Raw genomic sequence first — 21,351 nt, 5'->3', positions numbered from 1 at the left:
TATCTGGCCTGGCTAATTTGTTGGCATGTGTGCGTGCATGCGTGTGTGTGTGTGTGTGTGTGTGTGTGTGTGTGTGTGTGTGTGTGTGTGTGTCCCTTCGGTGTAGGGGAGGCGGCCAATTGTGGGGGAGGGTGTGTGTAGGGGTATTTTTTACTGAGGAACTTGGGAGAACAGTGCTTATGTGGGGTGCCAGCGATGGAACTCAGCACTCACATGTAAAGTTCCCCAGCCCTTCACTCAACCCCTCCCTGATCCCTAGTGGTATTTTATGAGCATGAATGCACTACTATTGTCATATGCTTGTGGAGAGTATGGAAGCCTGGAGGGGTGGAAGCGGGGCAGGGAACAGAATTACAGCCTCCTTTATCACCTGGATCCCTGGAAGTGACCTGGTTGAGTGGAGGGATGGGCATGAGCAGGTGGCACCTCTAGAGTTGAAGGTAGCTTCGAAGTCACAGTTCCTGTGACTATCCCACACCGACTTATTGCAGTCTTTGCACCAGGGCCACCTGGCTTCCCACCACCAACCACTCACACCTAATGCAAAAGGGCCATTGGCATCCATCCAATGTGGGATGCCAATCCAAGGTTGGCACCTTGTTTCTGATCCACTTTCAATAGCCCAGCCCCTCCCAGTCCTTTCAGGGCCTAGAGGAGGCACCAAATCCCCCCTTCATGTCTCTGCTCTGGGGGTACTTGAGCCTCCTGGGTCATAGCACCTCCAGCCCAGGCTCAGCCCTGAAGCCCAGGCCAAACTGTAATCCCCACCTTTAACCGGGTTATGTCTCTGGGGTGAGCCCTGCTGGGGGAAGCCCACAAGGACTTTAATCTCCTCCTGTCAATAGCTCTAAGGTAAAGTACATCCCAGGGAAGCTCTTCAAATGTCAGGGACATGCGCCCAGTCTTGGCGCCGAAGCCTGGCATTTACTCTGCAGTACAAGAAAGTGCAGGGGTAACAAGGGTGGGGGTGGTCTCTCCTGCCCAAATATGGACCAATTACCAATGTCCCCAGCCCCCAGAGATCGGTAACCGAGGATGAGTAAAGACTTGTACAAAAGACAAGTCATTTGTGCAGGAAACTTAAGTCCAGCTTCTGCCCACCCCACCCCATAGAAGTTGTACTAATAGCTTGTTCTGGCCTTTCTCTGTTCCAGGGTACCCCAACTTTGTGGCGACCTATGGCCGCGGCTACCCAGGATTCGCTCCCAGTTATGGCTACCAGTTCCCAGGTGAGTATGTCTGTTTCCTGAGTCTTGGGGACGGGTGGGTGAGGCCGCCCCAGAAGAGGAGCAGCTCAGACTCAACGCAGGTGCTCAATTCCAGCCAACCCCTGGTTTCTATGTGACAGAGTGTGTGACTCTCAGGAGTAGGTGCTGTGTCTGCTCCTCATCTTGTTCTAGAAGCTGAGAGCCCCTATTCTCTCTCAGCCTGAGCTCACTCCTGCATCTCTCTCTCCCACTCCCCACCTTTTCTCCTCCAGTTCCCACTTTTTAGCCTTCTGCTGTGTCATAGTTACTGTGTGGTATAGGGATGGGGGGATTCTCTCTTCTCTGTGTGAGAGCAAGACCCTATGGAGGGGACAGCTAGGTGGGCTGCAGCCATAGGACTGTGGAAGATGCAGATTTATGGACTTGGTAATATTCCTGAAAGGGGGAGTCATCCTCTTCCAGCCCAGGAACACAGTAAGATTATGTTGGGACAATATGGGGGTTCTCTATGCATAGAACAGTCGGATATTAGAAAGGGAGTTTAGACTAGGGAGGAGGCTCCAGAAGGAGCTGACCAGTTTCTCTGTAGAGCTCACTCCCTCATGGCCCTCAGCTGGGGACCTGCAATGGGACATGGTGGTAACTGCATATAGGACCCTCTTGGTGTTGGAGCTTTGGGGTGGGAAGGGTGCGTTAGAAGGTCAGAAAACATTGATGGCCCTTAAAGCCACACTCAGAGTAAGTAGATGCTACAGCATGTCCACATCACGGCAGGTCCACATCGCAGTAGGTCCCCATCTCCATAACTTGGTTGGGAAGAATGGGCGCCATCTGTTCACCTGCCCAATGTGGGGGCCCAGCTGGCAGGTATAGTCACAAGTAGAGGTAGAGGAGCCATAGGGGAGGTTCTTTCATGACTATGCCCCAGGGGATAGGCCATCCCCAGCTGTGTGACAGAAGCAGCTGCTTTCAGTCCACATATTACAGGGAGCAGAACCACAGGCCCCCAAATCCAAGGTCATCTGCACCAAAGTCATCAGTCATTACCTCACAGTCAAGAGGGAGACTCCCAAGAACAGAGAAGGGCAAGCCTTTCCCTGCAGGTATAAAATCAGTGTTGTGGGTGGAAACTGAAGCTGTCAAGGACAAGTCATAGTACAGTGGGTAGGGTGCTTGCCTTGCATGTACTCCACCCAGGTTCAATCCCCTGAGTATTGCCAGGAGTGATCCCTGAGTGCAAAGAAGAGTTACCTCTGAGCATGATTAGAAGTAGTAAAGAAAAGAAAGATGACAAAGAAGAAAATGCAGCTATCAGTGCATTTGGGCTAAGTAAGGTGTTTTCTGTTATTTCTGGCTGCACCTGTGGGGTGGGATGTACAGAACCTGGGCCATCTCCATCACAAATGCCCCCTCAGATTGTTCTGGGTTCAAGGAAAAAGCGTGAGACCTCCACAGCTCCTGGCGTGTCCATGCTGTTCCCCTCTCTAAGAGTTCTGGTGTGGCCTCCTTTCTGTCATGTCCCTTCTTGCACCTTGAGTTCACTGAGGACTCAGCTGCCACCAAGCTTGGCAGGTGCGTCTTCTCATGGTCACTGTTCCCCATGGCGAAGCATGGGCCTCTGAGAGAACCATAAAAGGGATAACCACACTAGCTCCTTCTCCTAAGCACCTGCCCTCCAGGCCCAGGAGTGGTCCAAGAGAATAGTCCCAGGAGGGGTCTTGTCTGCCTGGGGCAGGCAGCATGTGAGTTGAGTAGGGAACAGGGACAGCATCCCTGGGTATCCCAGGCCTTCAGCATAGGCTAGACCTAGTCAGGAAGGAGAAGGGGATTGAGGGGTCTTGGCCTGGATGATAGACCCAGCTGGGGACTCTGCCTCTGGCACCATGACAGTGTGGCTGGGACAGCTGTTTAGGCGCGTGACTCCGAGTGTGGTATGGCCTCTGCTCATCCACTCTCAGGCATCCTTAGTCCCAGCCCAGCCGGTGCCGCTCACCTCGTTAAAGATGCTTGATGCAGTTGTCGGTTCGTTTCCTCTTACTCTCCTGCAGGCTTTTTCAGGCGTGCTTTCTTATTATTCTTTTGTGTCTGTGGCTTCTCCACCTCTGCTGCTTCTGCACGTCGCTCTGCTTTTGTGGACTTGCCCTGCCTGCCTCACGGACATTTGAGCTGTTGTGAATTTCCTTCATCTCTGCCAACAGTCCCTCTGAGCTTCTCCCTAATGACGTTTTATTTTTTCCTCCCCCCTATAAGCAACTGAGGTAGAAAAATAAATTGCTTGCCACGGATGCGCTGTGTGCGACCACCCCTTAGTCTGACAGTCTCCTGTTCTCGCTGCAGGGGAGGTGACTGCACTAAATAATGGGGGCCAAGGACAGTCTTGTGTGGCTTCAAGATACTGGAGAATTCACCCTACTGCTGCCTGTCCCCTGCCCCTCCCTGCTTCCTCCTGTGCCCTGCTCTTGCTGGAGGTGGTCTGTCCTTGATGTGACATAGCATCTGTGTGCAGCAGCTGCCCAGCTCAGCCCAGGGCCCCTCCCCTCACCCCTGCCCTTAATTGCAGGCACTGGGGCATCTGGCATCCTCAGAGCCAAACACCGGGTGTGTGGTTTCCCAAGGGAGCATGTCCACAGCCCTGTGTGGTTTGCACCAGGCTTACTTTTCTGCCCGACCTCCCCCATGCACACACTACCCCAATAGTACAAGGCCAGTAACCAAATCTCTTGCTAATTTAAGAGGTGCTAGGCACAGCACTGCCAGACCCTCATTCCCACCTCCCAAGTAACCTTGAGCTGTGTGACCTCAACCTCTAGCCACTCACCCCCGGGGTAGGTAACTGCCTCGTTATTTAGAATTAAATCAGAACCGAGTGCAACGAGGTATGTGTATGCGGGTCAGTACATATTGTACAGCTGGAAGCTCAGGAAACAGTGGTCGCTGTCATGTTTCATCACTCCTCAGCTGTCCCTCTTTCTAGTCACCCCGGAAAAGCTGCCTGCTGGTGATCCCAGAGCTGGGTTTTGCAAAGCCAAATGGAGTGAGGGAGATTGAAAGGGAAAAAGAAGCACATGCCAGACATGGAAAGGGCATGCTCAGATCCTACGTCAGATGTCAAGAAAATTTTAAGAACATAAATGCGGAAACACAGAATGGCCTGTGCACGGGGAATGTGTTCGCTCTCCCATGGGAAAGCAGCCTGGATGTGACTCCTAGAGCATTAGGATCTGGTCTTCTCCTCCGAGGTATTGTTCTCTCCTTCTGAATGAAGGCTCTGCTCAGACCGAGGGCAGCAGCTTCATGAGCTGTTCTGTTCCCTTTCCTCCCACAGACAGTTCTTCTCTGAAGTCATAGGGCCCTTTGCTTAAATTCCTCAGGTGGCAGTTTCACTGTCCAACAAATCTGGAAATGTGTTGATTCCTGGAAACCAGTGTTCAACTTAAACAAATAAAAAAGGTTCCAATTCTTTGAAGAAAAGCTAGGGATGGGGAACCTGCGGTCCACCGGGACCTTGAGGATGCCTTGCTGGCACTCAGATGAGGATGAGGAGCGGTTCCATGAAGAGGGAGCAGGATCATCTCTTGTGTGTGTTTTTGGAGTTGGGGGGTGTTTAATAAGTGTTGCTGGGTGGGCAAAACTGAGGCATGTGGATCAGCACCAGAGAGCAAAGGGGCACCCAAGCAGCCTACTCAGGCTGAAAAGATGGATTCTTGGATCTCAAGAGATCTACCATGAGAATCCCCTCTCTCCAGGCCTGTCCCAGGCACCCCCAGATAACCTGATAGCTGTGCAGAGTGAGTCCTTTTGGAAAGCTTTTAGGAAGGGGATTGGAATTGGGTTTTGAAGCCCACATGGAAGTTCATCAGACAGACTCTGATAGAAAAAGAGCCAGGAGGTGATAGGAAAGGCAGCACGTATCTTCCCTCTCTCGCATTTCTGCTTTTTTTGGTTCTGTCCCTGCCCTGGGCTGGTGCTCTGGGAAGCTGATGCCACTTGTTCCCAGATTCAGGGATTGGGGCAGGGACACTGACCCTGCTGTTACTTGTTGATCCTTTCCTGGGTGCCATGACAAGTGCTCAGGATGCTGGTGTCCAGTAAACCCTACTGGCCTGGAGTGCACATACTTCTCAGTCCAAAGCCTGCTGAGGGCACCTCCCAGCTCTCCTTGTTTTGGCTGTGGACACTCCAGGTTTCAAGCAGTAGGAGGGCCTCCACCCTCGTAATCTCCCCATCCCCCTGCACTGAGTGAGGAGGAACCACAGGTCCCGGGCTTGCCCTGCTGTGGAAATGCAGTGAATGGCCATGGCTGAGCCTGAGGGGTTCTGAGGACAGAGAGGAAGACAGCTGGTACTTGGAAGGACCCTAAGATGTTTTAGGCCCTCCCTGGGAGAACTGGAGTAAAACAGGTCAGCTGGAGGGCACTGCCAGACCTGCTGATAGTCATGGGCAGAGGTTGTGGGACTCATGCTGGCCTGGGCACCATGTCCTGGGGGCTTTGGGCTCTGGCTCCCCTACCTCCTACTGGCAGGCTCACCACCCAACTCACAGTCCACACCACACCCCCATCACTCACGGGGAAATTACGGATGTCATCTATTAAAGCCCTTTGGGTGTGAAATGTCATGTAAATTAATAGGATTTTAGAATAGAAAGACACTAAAGGGAGTTCTCAGCTCCGCTTCTGTGATTACCTTGGGCGATACTAATAAAAATAGAAATAAAAGTTACGGCTGCGTGTGCAGAGCACTGCCGTGGCTCTGAATTCCCAGGCCTGACCATGAATCCCCCTGTATGCATGTGTATATGTGTGTATCTGCGCACGTGTGTACAGTGTACCTGCACACATGTGCACGTGCATGACTCCTCTGTATACATGTGTGTGCATATTGGGCTCTCCTGTTGTATGTTTGTACATGTGTGTATATGTGTCTTTTGTGCACGTATAGATGTGCGCAGCTCTACATGTATGTGTGCATGTGTGTATGTATGTGTTATGCCTCCATGCATACATCTGTGTGAGGTCATGCATGCACCATGTTGGTGTGCATGCATGGATGTGTGACTTTGTGTGCACAGAGCAACTGCTTGAGGCCCAGGAGGTTGTTTGCACCTGTATGTGAGGGAGAAGGGACTTGTTTAACCACCTGGTTTAACCACCGCTTGATGGTTTCCTCTTGCCCTTCAGTAGGTCTCAGAGACGAGCGAGGGGGCCAGGACGCTATGCAGGCTCTGAGCTATTTTCTGGCCTTGGAAAGCAGCAGCTGCTGGGCTCTCATCCGTGTCACAGCTTCTTTCTCATCATCCAGTCCATTGGTCTTGTGAGGTCCCCACCTCACCGTGCTTGGGCCCAGCAGTGCTCAGACTCTACCAACTCTCCCCTCCAAATTGGGCAGTGCTGTGCCAGGGATGGAACCTAGATCATCTCATAAGCAAGGCATGTGCTCTGCCCCATGAGCATTGAGCAGCTGAAGCTCTGTTATGGCGTGGGTGAGGAAATGAATGTGAAGACGGCTGCTCAGCTATCACCCTGAGTTAGGGCTGGCCTGAGCCGGCACATGTGTTGCATGTTTCTATGCCGGGTATAATAGCAGGCTTTCTGTACCCACAGAACTGCTCCCTACCATTCTAAACACCTCAACTATTTCCAGTTCATCTGTCAGGTCCCACTACTCCTGCAAGGAGCACCTCATCTCAAGATATTAAGTGGCAAAGCCCACATTTTCCAGGAAGGAGTCTAAGCTCAGTGGTCTTTATCCAGAAAGCTAGAGGCCCAAGGTCTCAGCACAAAGTCTCAGGCTGATCAAGACTCTGGTGGCTTCCCACCATGGCAGAACCATTGCAAAGGCTCTAGCAAAATAGAGCAGGGGTGGACTCACCTGGCATCAACCAGGTGAGAGATCCAGAGAGCTTGGGCCATCTAGATAGACAAAAAAGCTTGTCAAGATTGCCTGTGGTAAGGAAGCAGAATTCTGTCCTTTCTCCTGCAGTTTGATGTCTTTAATGTGGAGACAAAGAGCCCTATTAAAGCTGTGTGAACTGCCTTCTCAAGGGTTTGAGGGATATTGGAGCTTAGCAGTGGATCACCTGAAATTCCCACCCCATCCCACAAAAATAAATGAATGTTGGAGGGCCAGTGGTTTGTCTGATGTCCATTAATAGTCAGTGGGAGAGTGTCTCAAGAACAGAGATCCTGTTGATACTGGTCTGAAAGGAGAAACTTTCCATACACAGGCTTTGTCAACTCTCCTGAGAGACAAGCAAATGCTTGCTGCATGGCCAGGTGGGGTGCCCCACACCTCCTGTGACCTGATGATGGCATTGGGAAGGGAGAACAGCTTTGGCAATCCCATTCTCCCAGGCCTGTAGAGAGAGTGGGTCAGGTCCCATGGATGGGACCCCATTTCAAGCAGGCAGAGTCAGGGAATGTTCTTGGCTCCAACATGGGCTGGGCAGTCTGCAAATTTCCCATCATCTAGGCTGCTTCCACCAAACATGTCCTGACCTGGCCTCCCCCAGGAGCTCTCCTGTTATCTGAGTTTATGCAGCCACTTACCCTTTTTCTCATATACAGCTACTCTATGCTGAGCCCACACCCACACTAGCACTGTCTGCCCTACCCAGTTGGGAAAGGGGACATAGGGATAGCTGCCAGCCCAGGGTCCCCTCCAGCAGAACCAGTTACTAACTCAGAGGATACCCTCTGGCTTCCTCTAAGTCAGGTGTCTCCAGTGCCTCTCTCTGGTCAGTATTAGAATCTTCCAGAAGGCCTTTATTTTTTTTTAATTTAATTATAATACTGTGATTTACCAAGTTGTTCATAATACAGCCATTTCAGGCATAAATGTTCAAACACTAATCTCACCACCAGTGTGATTTTTCACCAGTGTCCTTCACCAGTGTCCCCAATCTCCCATCCACCAGCCAACCTTGCCTCCTTGCAGGCACAAGTTTATTTCATATTATTTGTTACAATACAAAGGCAAATAGAATTATCAAAATTTAGATCAATAAGGGTTAATTTGAAATTATTATATCTCTCCATGGTGTTACTAGTGTCTAAAGCCAGTGTCTAAGAATTTGCTGGGCTGTGGTGGTGCTGGTTGGGCCTTCTGTGTTTCCAAAAGACCGTTAGGAGACATGCAGAAGCCTGCCTGATACTGGTGGTATCAGGGATCTGCCCTGCACTGACAAGAATCCTCTTCCACAGACTGGAAGGGGTGAACTGTATGGGGTTCAGTGAATATTTTAAAAAAGTGGCACAGTCTTGAACCCTCAGCACCCCATCCTCTGGGCAGAGCCCCAAGAGTTCTTCATCCTGGCTTCAATTCCTGAGCTTCAGGATCTCCAGGGAGACTCAGTCTTTGGCCAAGGTCCTGAGGGCCCAGTAAACAACCAGAGGGTCAGTACAAAGCACTCTAGGCTCTGGCCCAGCACCCCAGCCCTACTGGGCTAACTCTGCTCATGCTCCCCGTAGGGACTTGCATATGCTATCTCTATGCCTCTATGTCTCTATGTTCACCCACTAGGGTTCTCCCCTGACTGTGGGGCATACCCAATCCTGATTCATGCTACAGCAGCTTGCCCCTGGAGACTCCTCCATGATGGAGCTTCTGTATTAGCGCTTAAGTGGGGCGTGTGACTTAGTCCTGTCCCAGAATCTGTCACCCAAGCAAGAGGAGTAAGACATGTAGGTAAATGGGCCGGAGCAGTGGCGCTAGCAGTAAGGCATCTGCCTTGCAAGCGCTAACCAAGGACGGACTACGGTTTCATCCCCCGGCATCCCATATGGTCCCCCAAGCCAGGAGCGATTTCTGAGTGCATAACCAGGAGTAACCTCTGAGCGTCACTGGGTGTGCGCCCCCCCCCAAAAAAAAAAAGACGCAGGTAAAAATAACTGTGCTTAGTGGAGGCAGGGTCAGTCAGAGCAGAGTGACTCTCAACCAAAATATAGGTAGCGCTCTGCTCCAGAAGGTCTGGGGATGACGGTCACCACAATTTCCTCAATACATTACCCTAGGCCTGTGCTGGTGACAAGCCCAGAGGCCCTGGGTTCCCAGGCTGGAGGGCTGAGGTATGGTCAGACTCTTCTGCCAGAAGACAGCTTGTGCTTCCGGGAGGTGAAGATCCCTGGAGCTTCCCCCTTCCAGGGAGCTGAGAGGAATTGGCATGGGGGCTAGGGGTCCAAGTAGGGGTGCAAATCACAGTTGGCCCAATGGATCCCCTCCCCCAGGAGAACCAGGTTTGTCCAAATCAACATTGATTGCGCCTGGGAAGTAGGCTTGGCCTGAGCAAATTCCACCCCAGGCTCCCTCTTTGGCTTTCCTGATGCACAGGCAGAGTTCCTTCGGAGGCAGTGCCCAGCCCTGCAAGTCCACACACACAGTATTTCTTTCCCCTTGGCCATGGAGCTGTGCCAGCCCACTAGGCCTTGTTGGCACTCAGCAGAACGTCTATTCAGATTCTGAGCAAGAGGGAGTTAGCTCCACTAAAATCACCTAATCTCCATGACCCCTAAGAAAGTCAGGCCCCCTGTGTGCTCACTGCCATCAAGCTCACTGCTTGAGGCCACCCTAGAGAAAACGGGGACACTACATCTTGAGGGGGGATGAGCTGCACAGAATCCCAATAGGCCTCTGGGTGACAGTGAGCATCATGGGCACCACATACCCATTCATCTGGCAGCTATTATTCCTGCACCTGTGCCTTCATCTCCTTTACAGGTGAGGAGGCCAAGAAGCAGTTACTTTACAGAAGTGGTTGAGCCCATTAAAGTGTTCATACAGGGCCTAAATGCTTGCCTTGCATCCTGTGAACTTCAATGTAAATCCTGGGCACCACGTATGGTTTCCTCAAGCACTGCCAGGAATAACTTCTGAGCATAGAATTCAGTAGGGTTTGTCTCTTGAGGGTTTGTTTGTCTGAGGGTTTGTCTGAGGTATTGAAGTATTTGTGCACCTGATAAGTTCATTTTCTTCTTTCTTCGGACTTACCTTTTGAAATAGGCTCCACTTTAGAATAGACCTTTCATTTATAAGTGGTTTTATTGACTGTGCTCACCCTTACCCTTTCCTTCATTTTCAAGTAAAAAAGAACAGCTTCCATCTTCCTTCCCTGCCTACCAACCTGTGGCCTCCTCTGACCGCCCTTCCAACCTTGTGCCGACAGGAGGCTGGAGTGTGTGTGCAGAGAGCAATAACTTGACCTGTTCCAGATTTTTCTCCAGTGTTTCTCACGAGCATCCATGTCTTCAGAAATCTAGCATATGCCCAGAAGCAGTGGAGAGAGGACTTGCTGGGGGAGGACATCGTCTCCAGGCGGGTGCTGTGGGGATAGGTCTGGGAGCTGGAACATTGTGAGCTGGGACAGACATGTTTCTGGCAGCCAGGGACCACTGTACTGCATACATTTATTTCACCTGCATCTCTCTTTTTCCCCTTTCAACAGCCCTATTACCATATTTAAATGCAAGTATGTCTCTTTTCATTGGCATTTTCAGTAGCTTAGCCCAACCTCTTCACAATCGCTCTTTCCTTTCTTCCCTAGTAGTTCCGTGTAGCTAGGCCCATAGTTTTAGAATTTAGTGGGCTTCTAGTGCTGGCTCCGGGGGTGGCTTCTCCTCACTCTCCTTCCTCTGCATGTCTCCCCTCTTCGGGTCTATAGTGATTCCTCACTCGGGGCCCGAAGTTGAGCAGCCCTGGCAGGACTTGGCCATCCTCCGAGTTTGCTGCTGGCTTCCGACCTCATGGTCCCATCCCCAGGCATTTGGAAGTGGGTCTCCGGGGACCAGGGCTGGTCTGTATTGGGGAGTGTGTGCAAGCACATACAGGTGACCTAAAGACACCCAGGCAGTGGATGCCTCCCCATCTTCCTTCATCTTCTGTTGTATAAGGAGACACTCGTCCTTCAGTCTTTTGCCCCAGCTACTGTCTGGTGCAGCACCAAAGAGCTCAAGACCATTGCAGGCTGGAGAGAGCTTGAGGCAGGGACCACTTCCAGAGGGAACTCAGCTCAGGACTCTCACCCCAGAGCCCTGCAGCTCCTCTGCTGGAGCCCCCTGGACATGCAGATGGGGAGCCCATAGCAAACCCGTAGAGGAGAGCTGGTACCCAGACCCTAGGGGTATGTTATGCCCTGTCATGCTCAGGGGTGGCACCAGCAAGACTGGCACCAGGGGTCAGCATGTCTTGGAGCAGGGTCACAGGCAGCAAAAGAAAGTCACTCCCGATCTTCTTGCTTTTTCCTGGGGGTTGCCTTTGAGAACCAGTGTCCATGATGACGAGAGGAGTCATCTACCAGTGATGTCTTCCGGAAGCCCCAGAGCCCCTCATGTGTCTCCCTCAAAGCTGGCCTGTGGAAATTCCTCCCAACACTTTCTTCTGTGCTGAGGGTGGAGCGGGGCCAGACCACCCATTCTGGAGCTTCCCTCACTGGGGCCACTCTCTCTTCCACCAGGCTTCCCAGCAGCAGCCTATGGACCGGTGGCAGCAGCAGCTGTGGCAGCAGCCCGAGGATCAGGTAGGGAGGTTGGGGGTGTTATTTCCGGCATGCCCTAAGTGTGTGGGGAGTAGGGGGGAGGGACAGCCAAGGCCCTGCTGGCTCTGTGTGCCACAGCTGTCCACAAGCTTACCAGGCACAGGGGTGGGACTGGGCGGGCACAAGACCACAAAGCTAGGGCTCTCCTATATCTTCTGTGGGTCAACTCAAGACTGTCCCCTCACACACACAGCCCCCAGACCTCCTTTGGTCCCCTGAATTTCTGGTTGGTGAGAGAAACAAGCCCAGCCTTTGACTGCTGGCCTGAGCCACATGTTTACAGCCCCTTTCCCTGTAGGCTGAACCAATCCCTGCAGCTCTCATCCCTAATGAACCCCCATCCCTGTATTGCCCATTCCTGCATCTCTATCATTGTAGCCCCCATCCATGCAGACTCTCCATCCCTGTAAGCTGACCCCATCCCTATAGATCCCTATCCATACAGGCCCCATTCCCTGCAGACTCCAACCCAACAGGCCCCCATCCTTGTATACTCCCATCTGCCTTGCTGCCTTGTCCAGAGAGGGCTGGTAGCCTGCTCTTACACTGCTGCTATCTTTTCAGTAACTGTAGGGCTCTGGCAGCCAGAGAAAGTGTGTGTGTTTTTGTTTTTTTTTTTGTCACTGGAGACAACGCCAGTCCAATGTTCCCAAATCCATCTTTTTAGAAGATTGGGACAATTCCCAGAAAGTAGGAGACACTTCCCTTGACCCTCCAGGGCAGGGGTCCTCAAACTTTTTAAACAGGGGGCCAGTTCACTGTCCCTCAGACCATTGGAGGGTCTGACTATAGTAAAAACAAAACTTAGGAACAAATTCTTATGCACACTGCATATATCTTATTTTGCAATGAAGAAACAAAACAGATACAAATACAATATGTGGCCCACAGGCCATAGTTTGAGGACCACTGCTCCAGGGCATGTTCAGCTCCCTGCCCCCAGTCTTCTGTCCCTGGTGCTGGCCGCTACTGCCTTTTTAAAGAAGCAGGGTTCCTGCAAAGCCTGCAGGCCCCTCCTCACCTCAGCACCGCTGCTGTCCCTCCTAAATCCTTAGGCTTGGTTTGCAAAAGAATACTGGGGGTCTCAATAATTGGAGAGCAGAGGGAGAAGGTGCTGGCAAGGGTACCAGGAAACAGGGCATTAAAGCCCCAAGGGCCAATGGCAAGCACCCAGCTCTCCTCCATGAAATGAGGGCTTAGCGACCTGCAGGGAAATCCGTTCCATGCAAACTGGCACTGCCTTGAGCTACAAAGGATTTATTCCCCCAGCCTTCCCTTGGAGTGTAGTTTGGAAAGTCAGGGAGTCTTCAGGGTTGCTGAGGGGCACTGACCAGAGAGTCAGGCAAGCTGGTGGACAGCTGGAAGCTGGGCTCTGAGGCCCCACCTGCCCTCTGGCCAGTGCCCCAGGGGACACCCACCCACCCACGCCTGCCAGTAGGGGCTCAGCTGCCTCCTGGCTCCCTAGTTCCTTTGGTTTGGGAACTTTGCACTTTTTGGATTCAGGACAAAGGAGCCTTTGAGCTCCCTGTGCCTGAGCGAGAGGGGAGTGAAGGGGTTGGAGACAAAAGGAAAACCTTGAGATTTTGGCGTGTTGGTTGTTGTTTTTCACCTTCAGTTTCTTTCTGATGATAATGACTTGGATTATGAAACTAAACTTTAACCGGAAATTAACCCTGCCTCTCTCCCACCCCGTTCTCCTCAACCCCATGGCAAGTTTAAAGGGCAGCATGGGGTTCTTTGAGTCTGAGAGTGCTCCCCCATGGTCTGTGTCCCCAGAGCCAGGCAGACATCGCCCTCCCCTCTCACCCTCCTCAACCCTCAGGTCAGCGCCATCTCCAGCCACACCTTTGTGTTCCGGCTCAGTGGTGTCTTCTGTGGCCATGTCCATTGGAGCGCAGCTCCCTCCGGCACCTGGGCCGGCCATGCTCATACTGCACTGCTAGTGAATCGGATTCAGGAGCGCGGCCGCCTGCCCCCTGCCCCACACCGCCCCGGCCAGTGCCAGGAGTAAATCCTCAACTCTGAGGTGCCTGCACCAGGAGGATACAGGCCCCACCCCACACCAGGGCTTGGAGGGAACCCTAGGGCCACAGTAGACAGCCCAGAGTCAGAGCTCCAGGAGCAGGCCCCAGTTCCAGCACCTCTTGGCACTGGAGAGAGAATCCCTCCCTCCTTCCCTCATTGAGTTTTGGCCCAGATGGCCAGTCCCATTCTCCCTCCTCCTCAAAAGGACCTGAACAACAGAGCTCCCCGGTCTGCATGGACCCCGTGATAGCTAGGGCTAAGGGGTGCTACATAGGCCTGCTTGTTTGTTTGGCCACCCAAGGGCTTTCCCAGTTCAGGTGCCCTGCTCTATCCTTTGCTCCTCACCATCCCTGCTGTCCCCAGAGCCCCCAGAATAGGTAGTGAGGCTCAGCAGGATTAGAGGCCCAGAGTTTAGCCCCCTCGCCTCCCCTCCCAGCGCCAGGCCACATGCGTCCACCTTCAATCTGGCACTGCCCATGGGCTCTCGGGTTTGATTTCAGAGTGAGGCAACCACAGAAAAGGGGGGGTTGGTATTATTTTTTCATTTTTCTTTTACTTTTGTCCAGCTCCAGAATTTGATATTACCCTTTTTTTAACCTCCCTTCCTTTTAACCATGTTGAGACTTCTATTCTGACTTATTGAGGGATGTTTCTATAGTAAAAGCCCTAGCTGAGGACTGAAGTTGGGGGTGCCAGTGGGGATTGTAGCTGTGGTTTTGCTCAGGTTGGCAACTTGCATCTCTCAGGGCTCGAGTGTCAGGATAGAGGGTCCCAGGGTCCCCGAGCTCTGTTGCACCTCAGCCGTCTCCTCTGGGCCACTATGCCTGCCCGTTTCTAACTCGCTCAAGTTCTGAGATGACAGTGCTCGGGGTACCTGCAGGGGAGGTCCCCGCCGACTCCTCGATAGCTTCACTATCAGTGGTCACTTTTCTTTTGCCTTCACCTGGTACTCTGAAATGTCATCTTTCCTTGTGCTCAGTCGAGAGTGTGTTTATTTTGATCGTATTCATTCAATTCCAGTGGCCCCCATCATGCTCCCTGCCTCCCCCGCTCCCCACACTCAAAAATAAAAAGAAAAAAAAGAAAAAGAAAGTAAATCCAGTTTAGCAAACAATTCCCTGCACAGGAGAGGGAAGTGGTTGAGGTTTGCAGGCTATCTCATTTCCCGGTGACATTCTAGGGCGGGTTTGTCTCCATCTTAGAGCTGGTAAACCCCCGGTCCACCCTATCCCCGGCCTGGCCAGGACCCCTTACTGTACTTTATACTTGCCAGCTTTATTGCAGTTTAGTCCCCGTGAGCTCCTGATGGTGTGGTGAGTGCGAGAGTCATGTTTTGTTGTCTTTTCTCTTGCTTGGTTGGGGCCGCGGTGAGAGTGTCTCTGAGGCACACTTCCCCGCCTCTCTTTACACTAGGATCTGCACACCTCCTCTCAAACACTCTTCTGAGCGTGCTCAGCGGGAAGGTTTGTGCACACCTATTAATCCTCTCTCAGTGTCCAGCTTCCTGTTAGTACCAGCTGGTTTGCATGTTCTTGCTTGTTCAGATGAAACAGTTCCAGAAACAAACTCATATCCAACTCTTTTAAGAAATGTCTTTTTTTTGTACACTTTTCGTTTTCAGTTTTTTTATTATTATTATTAGTTACGACTCCAAAACACCTGTTGTCCAGTTAAACATTTCACACCCCCCCTGCCTGTTCTTAGAGTGTATGTATCTGTGGGACTGAACTAAATGCATGCACTGTAGTAGACGTCCTGGTAGCTGTAGCTGTAGTTGTAGAACATGCATTGTTGAGTTGATATTACAGGGTCTCTGGCAGCTTGGCCCAGCCCAGCTGTCCGTAGGCTAGCGTGGGCAACAGGAAGAGAAGGGCTCCATATCTCCACGTCGCCCGGGGCCTTGGATCCATGTTCTCACCATCTGCCACCACCACCTCCCCTCACACTTCCCGTTCCTCTGCCCAACACGGGGCCACTTCCCTCAGCGTGTCCCCCTCTGAGATCTCGGCCTAGAGCGCCCCACTCCAGTGCCAGAGTAAGGAGCCAGTGTGGTTGGTGCTCCATAGCCCCTCCTTGTTCTTGTCTTTCTCTCTCACACCTATATAGAGCATGTCTTGTCCTGTGGGCCTCACCACAGGCCCCACGTCCTTAGGTCTCTTATGTCTTAGGTCTCACTTAGGGAGGTGAGAAGTGATAAGAGAGGGGCTCAGATTGAACTAAGACTCTAAGCTCCTGGATCTGTAAACAGGAAGTGAAGCTGCCCGACGTGTATTTGGGCGAGTGAGGCTGAGGAGAAGCCCGTGAGCAAGCCCTAGACTTCACTCCTGCTAGCTATGTCCTATACTACTTTCCATGCAGTCCCTGATTGGGTAGGGGGATAGGTGGGGTGAAGGGCACTTCCTGGTATGGGGAGCAATGGCACAGCTTCATGGCAGTGACATACAAGTTGCTTTCTTCCCTCTCCCCAGAGCATTTCTGCATCTTCGGCCTCTGCTCATATCCCCAGGGGTGCACCATCAGTAAGCTCCCAGACCCTTGCCTCCTGGTTTTGGTGACAGGCCGATGACCAGCTGTCAAGCAGTGCTTGGCATTTCTTGTAGCTTCTGGAGGTGCCCCTGAATCTATGGGCTGGTGGCGAGGGTGGGGGACCTGCTGCCTGGCCCTGCTTTGAGCCAGGCTGGTTGATGGTTTTGAATCCACATAGGACCCTGCAGGGCACATGTTATCTGTCATGGGTGAACACTCAGGCCCAACAAGACCTTGGAGGTTTTCAGAGCCAGCACATAGGAAGTCGGTGGCATAGTTGGGGTAAACAGGGACTGACTGTAAGCTCAGTCTGCAGCCCTTCAAGCAAAGTCTCAGACAGAGAAATCTGGAAAGAGTTGTCCTTCCAGCTTAGTCTAGGGGGACCTTCTGGGTAGGAGAGCCAACCTAGGGAGCAGAGGTGTAGAGAGAAAAAGCCTCCCTTTCTCTGGCCTACAGCCTAAGCCTGACCTTGCTGCCCCTAGTCTGGATGTCTGAAGAGTTGGAGAAAGGGGAGGAAAGAGAGAGTTCATAGAGGAAATGCCCAGGGAAGGCAGATCTCTGGGGGCCAGTCTGTGTCTCTGCTTTCCTCATATTTCTTGTGTCTTCAGAGCAAATCTTTGCCTTCTAAGTGAGGGAGTCGAGATCTAATTATTCTCTTCCTTCCCCCCCAAACCCCTATGCCACTACTCCCCGGCAAGGGGGTGCTGGGGAGTCAACATCAGTGCTGAGGTTCCCAGGAGCTGTTTTCACTGTGCATGGGGAAAGACAGCAACACTTCTTACCCTCAGGGGTCTGCGTTCCAATGTCTCCTACAAGAGACCCTCTGGCACTGCCAGTCTCGCCAGGGAAAAAAAAGTAGGTCGATGGGCATGCAGCTTCCATTCCCCCACAGGATTTCTGCACCTTGATCAGTGGATTCAGAAACTCAGAAGCAGGGAGGGTCACAGCCATCTCTGCTCTCCCCAATCTCCCCAGGACTAGTAGCATGTATCCTTTGGAGGCTGTAACCACAAGCTCACATCTGTGGGGATGCCAGGAGTATTGTTCTTGCTGGGAGAGCTGTAGCAGTGTCTGTCTGACCACCCAGGTTCTCGGCTTGTCATTAAAACATTCGTGTCTGGGAGAGCCAGGACCTTGGCCATGAAGAGCCCAGCATTGGATTTCAGTAACTGCAGTGAATTGATAATCACGTGTGAAGCTGCCCATCACTGACCTCAGCTCCATTCATTGTCCAAAGGCTTTCGGACCAACTCTGTTGAGGATAAAATACATCAGCTTGAATCAATAATTTCGTAATAGAAATACCATGCACTTGATAAATCAACTCAGTACAATTAGTGACTAGCCCTGATGCCTAGACCAAAGTATGTTTAATCCTAAAGTGAATAGAGTGGGTGCAGGGGGATATTAATGGTCTTTTAAATCAGTGTGACAGTTGTCAGCAGGTGACATATGTAGCTGCCACCTCTCAAACCCTCGTTCTGGCAGAGAACCAGGGCCCAGGTCTGAGGAGGAGCAGTATGGTAGAACTTTTGGGGCCTCATGTTGGCACATCGATCCTGTGAGAAGGGCAGGAAGGCAGCCATTTGGAACCTGGCACTAACTCCACATGGGTTTGATTACCTGAGAAAGGACCCGAAATGGTCACATGTCTTAGTGTCACATGGCTGAATACCTGGGGGCTAGACTTTGGGCAAGGGCAGTGCTCCTAGGACTTTTGAACCCTGACCTCATGAGTGTCACAATGGAAGAGCTAGCTCCTAAAGGTCTCACTGTGTGTGCCCCAACATCCTGAATGAGCATCAACAAAGGATGAAGAATCAGGCCACCCCACTACCACCACCTCTGAGGCAACCAGAGACCCAGACTCTGGGCCCTTATTAAATAAGTAACAGTAACAGACATTTTACCCGGCAGGAGCTCTCTCTGGCATTGAATCTGGGTGCTTCGGCCCTGGCAGAAAGCCCCAGTCAGATGGTTCAGTACAGTGGAAACTAGATTGGTGACTTAGGCCTTCTGTTCTATGAAGAACAGTGCCAGGCTCACAGCTGTTCTCACTTTACCCTTTGCTCTTTGCCCTTCGACTTTTGCCCTTCTCACTGACAGCTGCAGTGCATTCTTTGTTGGTTTTCCAGTGGGGGCAGAATGGTCACAGTTTCCTGCTTCCCTGCACCCCACCCCCCCAGGAAAGAGGGTGCTTAGCTGGTTTACAAAGTGGTTTTCTATCATGGGTCTGCAAGTGAGAGAATTTGAAATAGGCCACTATTCTAGAATTCTATCACAAGTCCAGATTCCTGGGCTGCCTAACTAAGGTCTCTGTCACTGGAAACCGGTTCCAAGTGTGGAAATGAGGGGATCTCACAGCAAAATGGGGTCACCCCATAACAGCAGCAGCATAGAGGAGGAGGTGATGAGCTGTGACTGGAGAGCAGAAGGTTTGGCTTCTAAGGAACAAATTGGTCGGTTGGTTCTAAAGGACAAATCAGGAGAACCCAAGGCAGAGGCAAGGGCGGTGGTGGTGTGAAAAACGGAGTGTACAGAGCCAGTAAGCCCCAGAAAAGCCCTGTTGATTTGAAATCTTGCAAACAGTTTGTTCTGACTGAAGAATAACATCTGAAGAAGCAGTACATACAGCTAGAGAGAGGAGAGCCAGCATAGGGGCCCCTTAGAGCTATTCGAGGAAACCTGGACTCACATAGGCATCTGGAAGCCTCAGAAAAGGATGAAGCCTGGAAGCAATACTGAATTCATGTATTAGACAAGCCTTGATTACAGAGTCCAATGGGGGCATTCAGAGCAATGGTATGGAAGACAGGAAGATAGTGAGAGATGATTCAGTTCCTTCATGAAGAGAATAACCAGCCAACTGCAGGGCCAGACTGGTTGGTTCAGACCAACTGAACCTGGAAGAGCCCGGACAGGGAAGGGAGAGATCTTAGATGAAAGCTTGGCAGTGGGATGGTGGATTAGTGGTTGGAGGACAGTGGGAAGCTGTGTCCTGGCCAGTGGTGGTAGAAGCTAAAAAAATGCTCAATAGGGCAGCTTCAGAGTGACCAGGGAAGCCAGTTACCGTGGTCCTCTAATTTGGAAAGAGTTTTGGGTTCTGTCTGTTCGTGGGACTAGAACAGGACAAGAAAGATTAAACTAGCAGCCACTCTGCAGTGGACAACTTGCTCCCCAGTCCCTGAACTGAATTTAGAGCATGGAGCAAAGGGAGAGAAAGAGAGCCACCCAAAAGCCACCCCAGAGGACATCCATCCTGGGCTGCCATCTTCGTTCTATCTAACTCCCTTTGCTTCCACAGCAACTTGTTGTCTATGCCTGGTTATGGCTATTGGTTCCCAGGCCTGTGCTTTTGTCCTCTCTGCCAATCCCTTTCTCTCTCCCCTAAAGTCTGACTCAGCCAATCAGGATCCACAGCTGATGTACTCTACCTAGGACTTGGCACTGGCTCTTCAGTTCCAGCCATGTCCTCAGCCCTCTGCCTGATTGGTGAGTTCTTCTAAATGAAAGGCAGTGTTCATAGTCCTTGGAAGACCTTTTGTATGTTTCTCCAAAAGGCATTTGCCTTCTTCAACAATATAAATAATCAATCCTTGGGCTAACGTCAGTCTCATTCTTAGAGTAGATGAGTAATTACTGTGCATTTAGTGAAAGCAGAAAGTAAAGTTTGTTCCTAGATCTCTGACAATAGGGGTCTACCCCTTTCCCTCTCAGGACCCTGAAAATAGGAAGCTGTTGAATAGCTATGATTGATGTTGGAATTAAATTTGTGAGAATGTCAGGATGAAAAGCCACAGTGAAATCCACCTTTGCATGGATAGGTGGGTTTCAGGCCGCATCTCAAGACTCGCACCCACTTAAAGGGGAAGAATGTCTTTCAAGTGTTTGACTAGAATGCGATAGATGCTTTCCAGACAATTGAACCATAAGGGAAATAATGCCACTGGTTGGTTCAGACCACCTGAACCTGGAAGAGCCCGGACAGGGAAGGGAGAGATCTTAGATGAAAGCTTGGCAGTGGGATGGGTGGATTAGTGGTTGGAGGACAGTGGGAAGCTGTGTCCTGGCCAGTGATGGTAGAAGCTAAAAAATGCTCAATAGGGCAGCTTCAGAGTGACCAGGGAAGCCAGTTACCATGGTCCTCTAATTTGGAAAGAGTTTTGGGTTCTGTCTGTTCGTGGGACTAGAACAGGACAAAAAAGATTAAACTAGCAGCCACTCTGCATTGGACAACTTGCTCCCCAGTCCCTGAACTGAATTTAGAACATGGAGCAAAGGGAGAGAAAGCAAGCCCAGTGCTGTGCTAAGCTAACCTGACTTGCCTCATTTAATCTTCACAGTACTGAGAAGGGGGCACTTGCGTTCCTATTCCCATTTTAAAGATTTCTAACATATGGCTCAAATGACTTGTCTGAGGTGGCAGAGAGGACTTGTGCCTAGCTGTCTGATCAGATTTGTGCAATCAGACGCCAGCATTGGATGTGTCATCATACCTGGCCCTGAGATGTCTGAGCAGAGTTCTGTGTCTTTAAAGTTACATCTTTAAAACCAGCAACAACAACAACAACAACAAAAACCCAAAAGGAAATAAAAAGCAAAGACCCTCACAGCTGCCATTGGCCCAATTCTCCTCGGCCTTGTGGGAGCAGAGAGCCCCAAATCACTTACAAGAGCCCTTAACGGGCCTCCTGTGCAGTTTTTGCACCTGCTCATGCTGTTGTGAGTCTGAACAACATGGTGCTGTCTGGCTTTGGCTGATCTGGTGTCTGGTCTCTGAATCCTTTCAGACCAAAGTCAGACAAAGGAGCCCAGAGGAAGTGTGGTCTGAAACGAGGGGTTGGTGAGGACAGCCTGAAGGTAATTATTTGAAAGAAGTCTTTAGCTAATAGACTTGAGAAATCAGCCACTGCCTGCAAGAAAACTAGGTGAGGGAGCAAGGGAGGGCCTCTTCGGGCCAGACAGAGGTAGTCTGGTCTCCTTAGGGAAGAGTCAACATTGCTTCCAGTGAGCTTTCGAGGATAGACACTGGAAGGTCGCTAGGAAGCCCAGCCCTAATGCTGGG

The 21,351-nt window shown here is 51.3% G+C and overlaps 1 protein-coding gene across 7 annotated transcripts in view; it reads left to right on the top strand.

The window, feature by feature from the left end:
- MSI2 (musashi RNA binding protein 2) overlaps positions 1 to 21,351 on the top strand; it is a 355,837-nt gene that overhangs the window by 315,131 nt on the left and 19,355 nt on the right. For 3 of the 7 annotated variants that reach the window (XR_007494886.1, XM_049772432.1, XM_049772447.1), the window contains exons 10-12: positions 1,155 to 1,229; positions 11,655 to 11,717; positions 15,174 to 15,223. Coding sequence is in view for 6 of the 7 variants with exons in the window: in XM_049772432.1 (XP_049628389.1) it covers positions 1,155 to 1,229; positions 11,655 to 11,717; positions 15,174 to 15,223 (188 nt within the window). In the remaining variant the exon portion in view is untranslated. The remainder of the gene's footprint in view (positions 1 to 1,154; positions 1,230 to 11,654; positions 11,718 to 15,173; positions 15,224 to 21,351) is intronic. The other 4 variants (XM_049772421.1, XM_049772417.1, XM_049772410.1 and 1 more) reach the window with 2 other exon arrangements.

This window comes from Suncus etruscus, chromosome 1 (genome assembly GCF_024139225.1).
Source record: "Suncus etruscus isolate mSunEtr1 chromosome 1, mSunEtr1.pri.cur, whole genome shotgun sequence".
In the NCBI taxonomy this organism is placed as follows: Eukaryota; Metazoa; Chordata; class Mammalia; order Eulipotyphla; family Soricidae; genus Suncus; species Suncus etruscus.
Note: the sequence above shows the minus strand (reverse complement) of the source record. Positions and strands in the feature narration are given on the sequence as shown.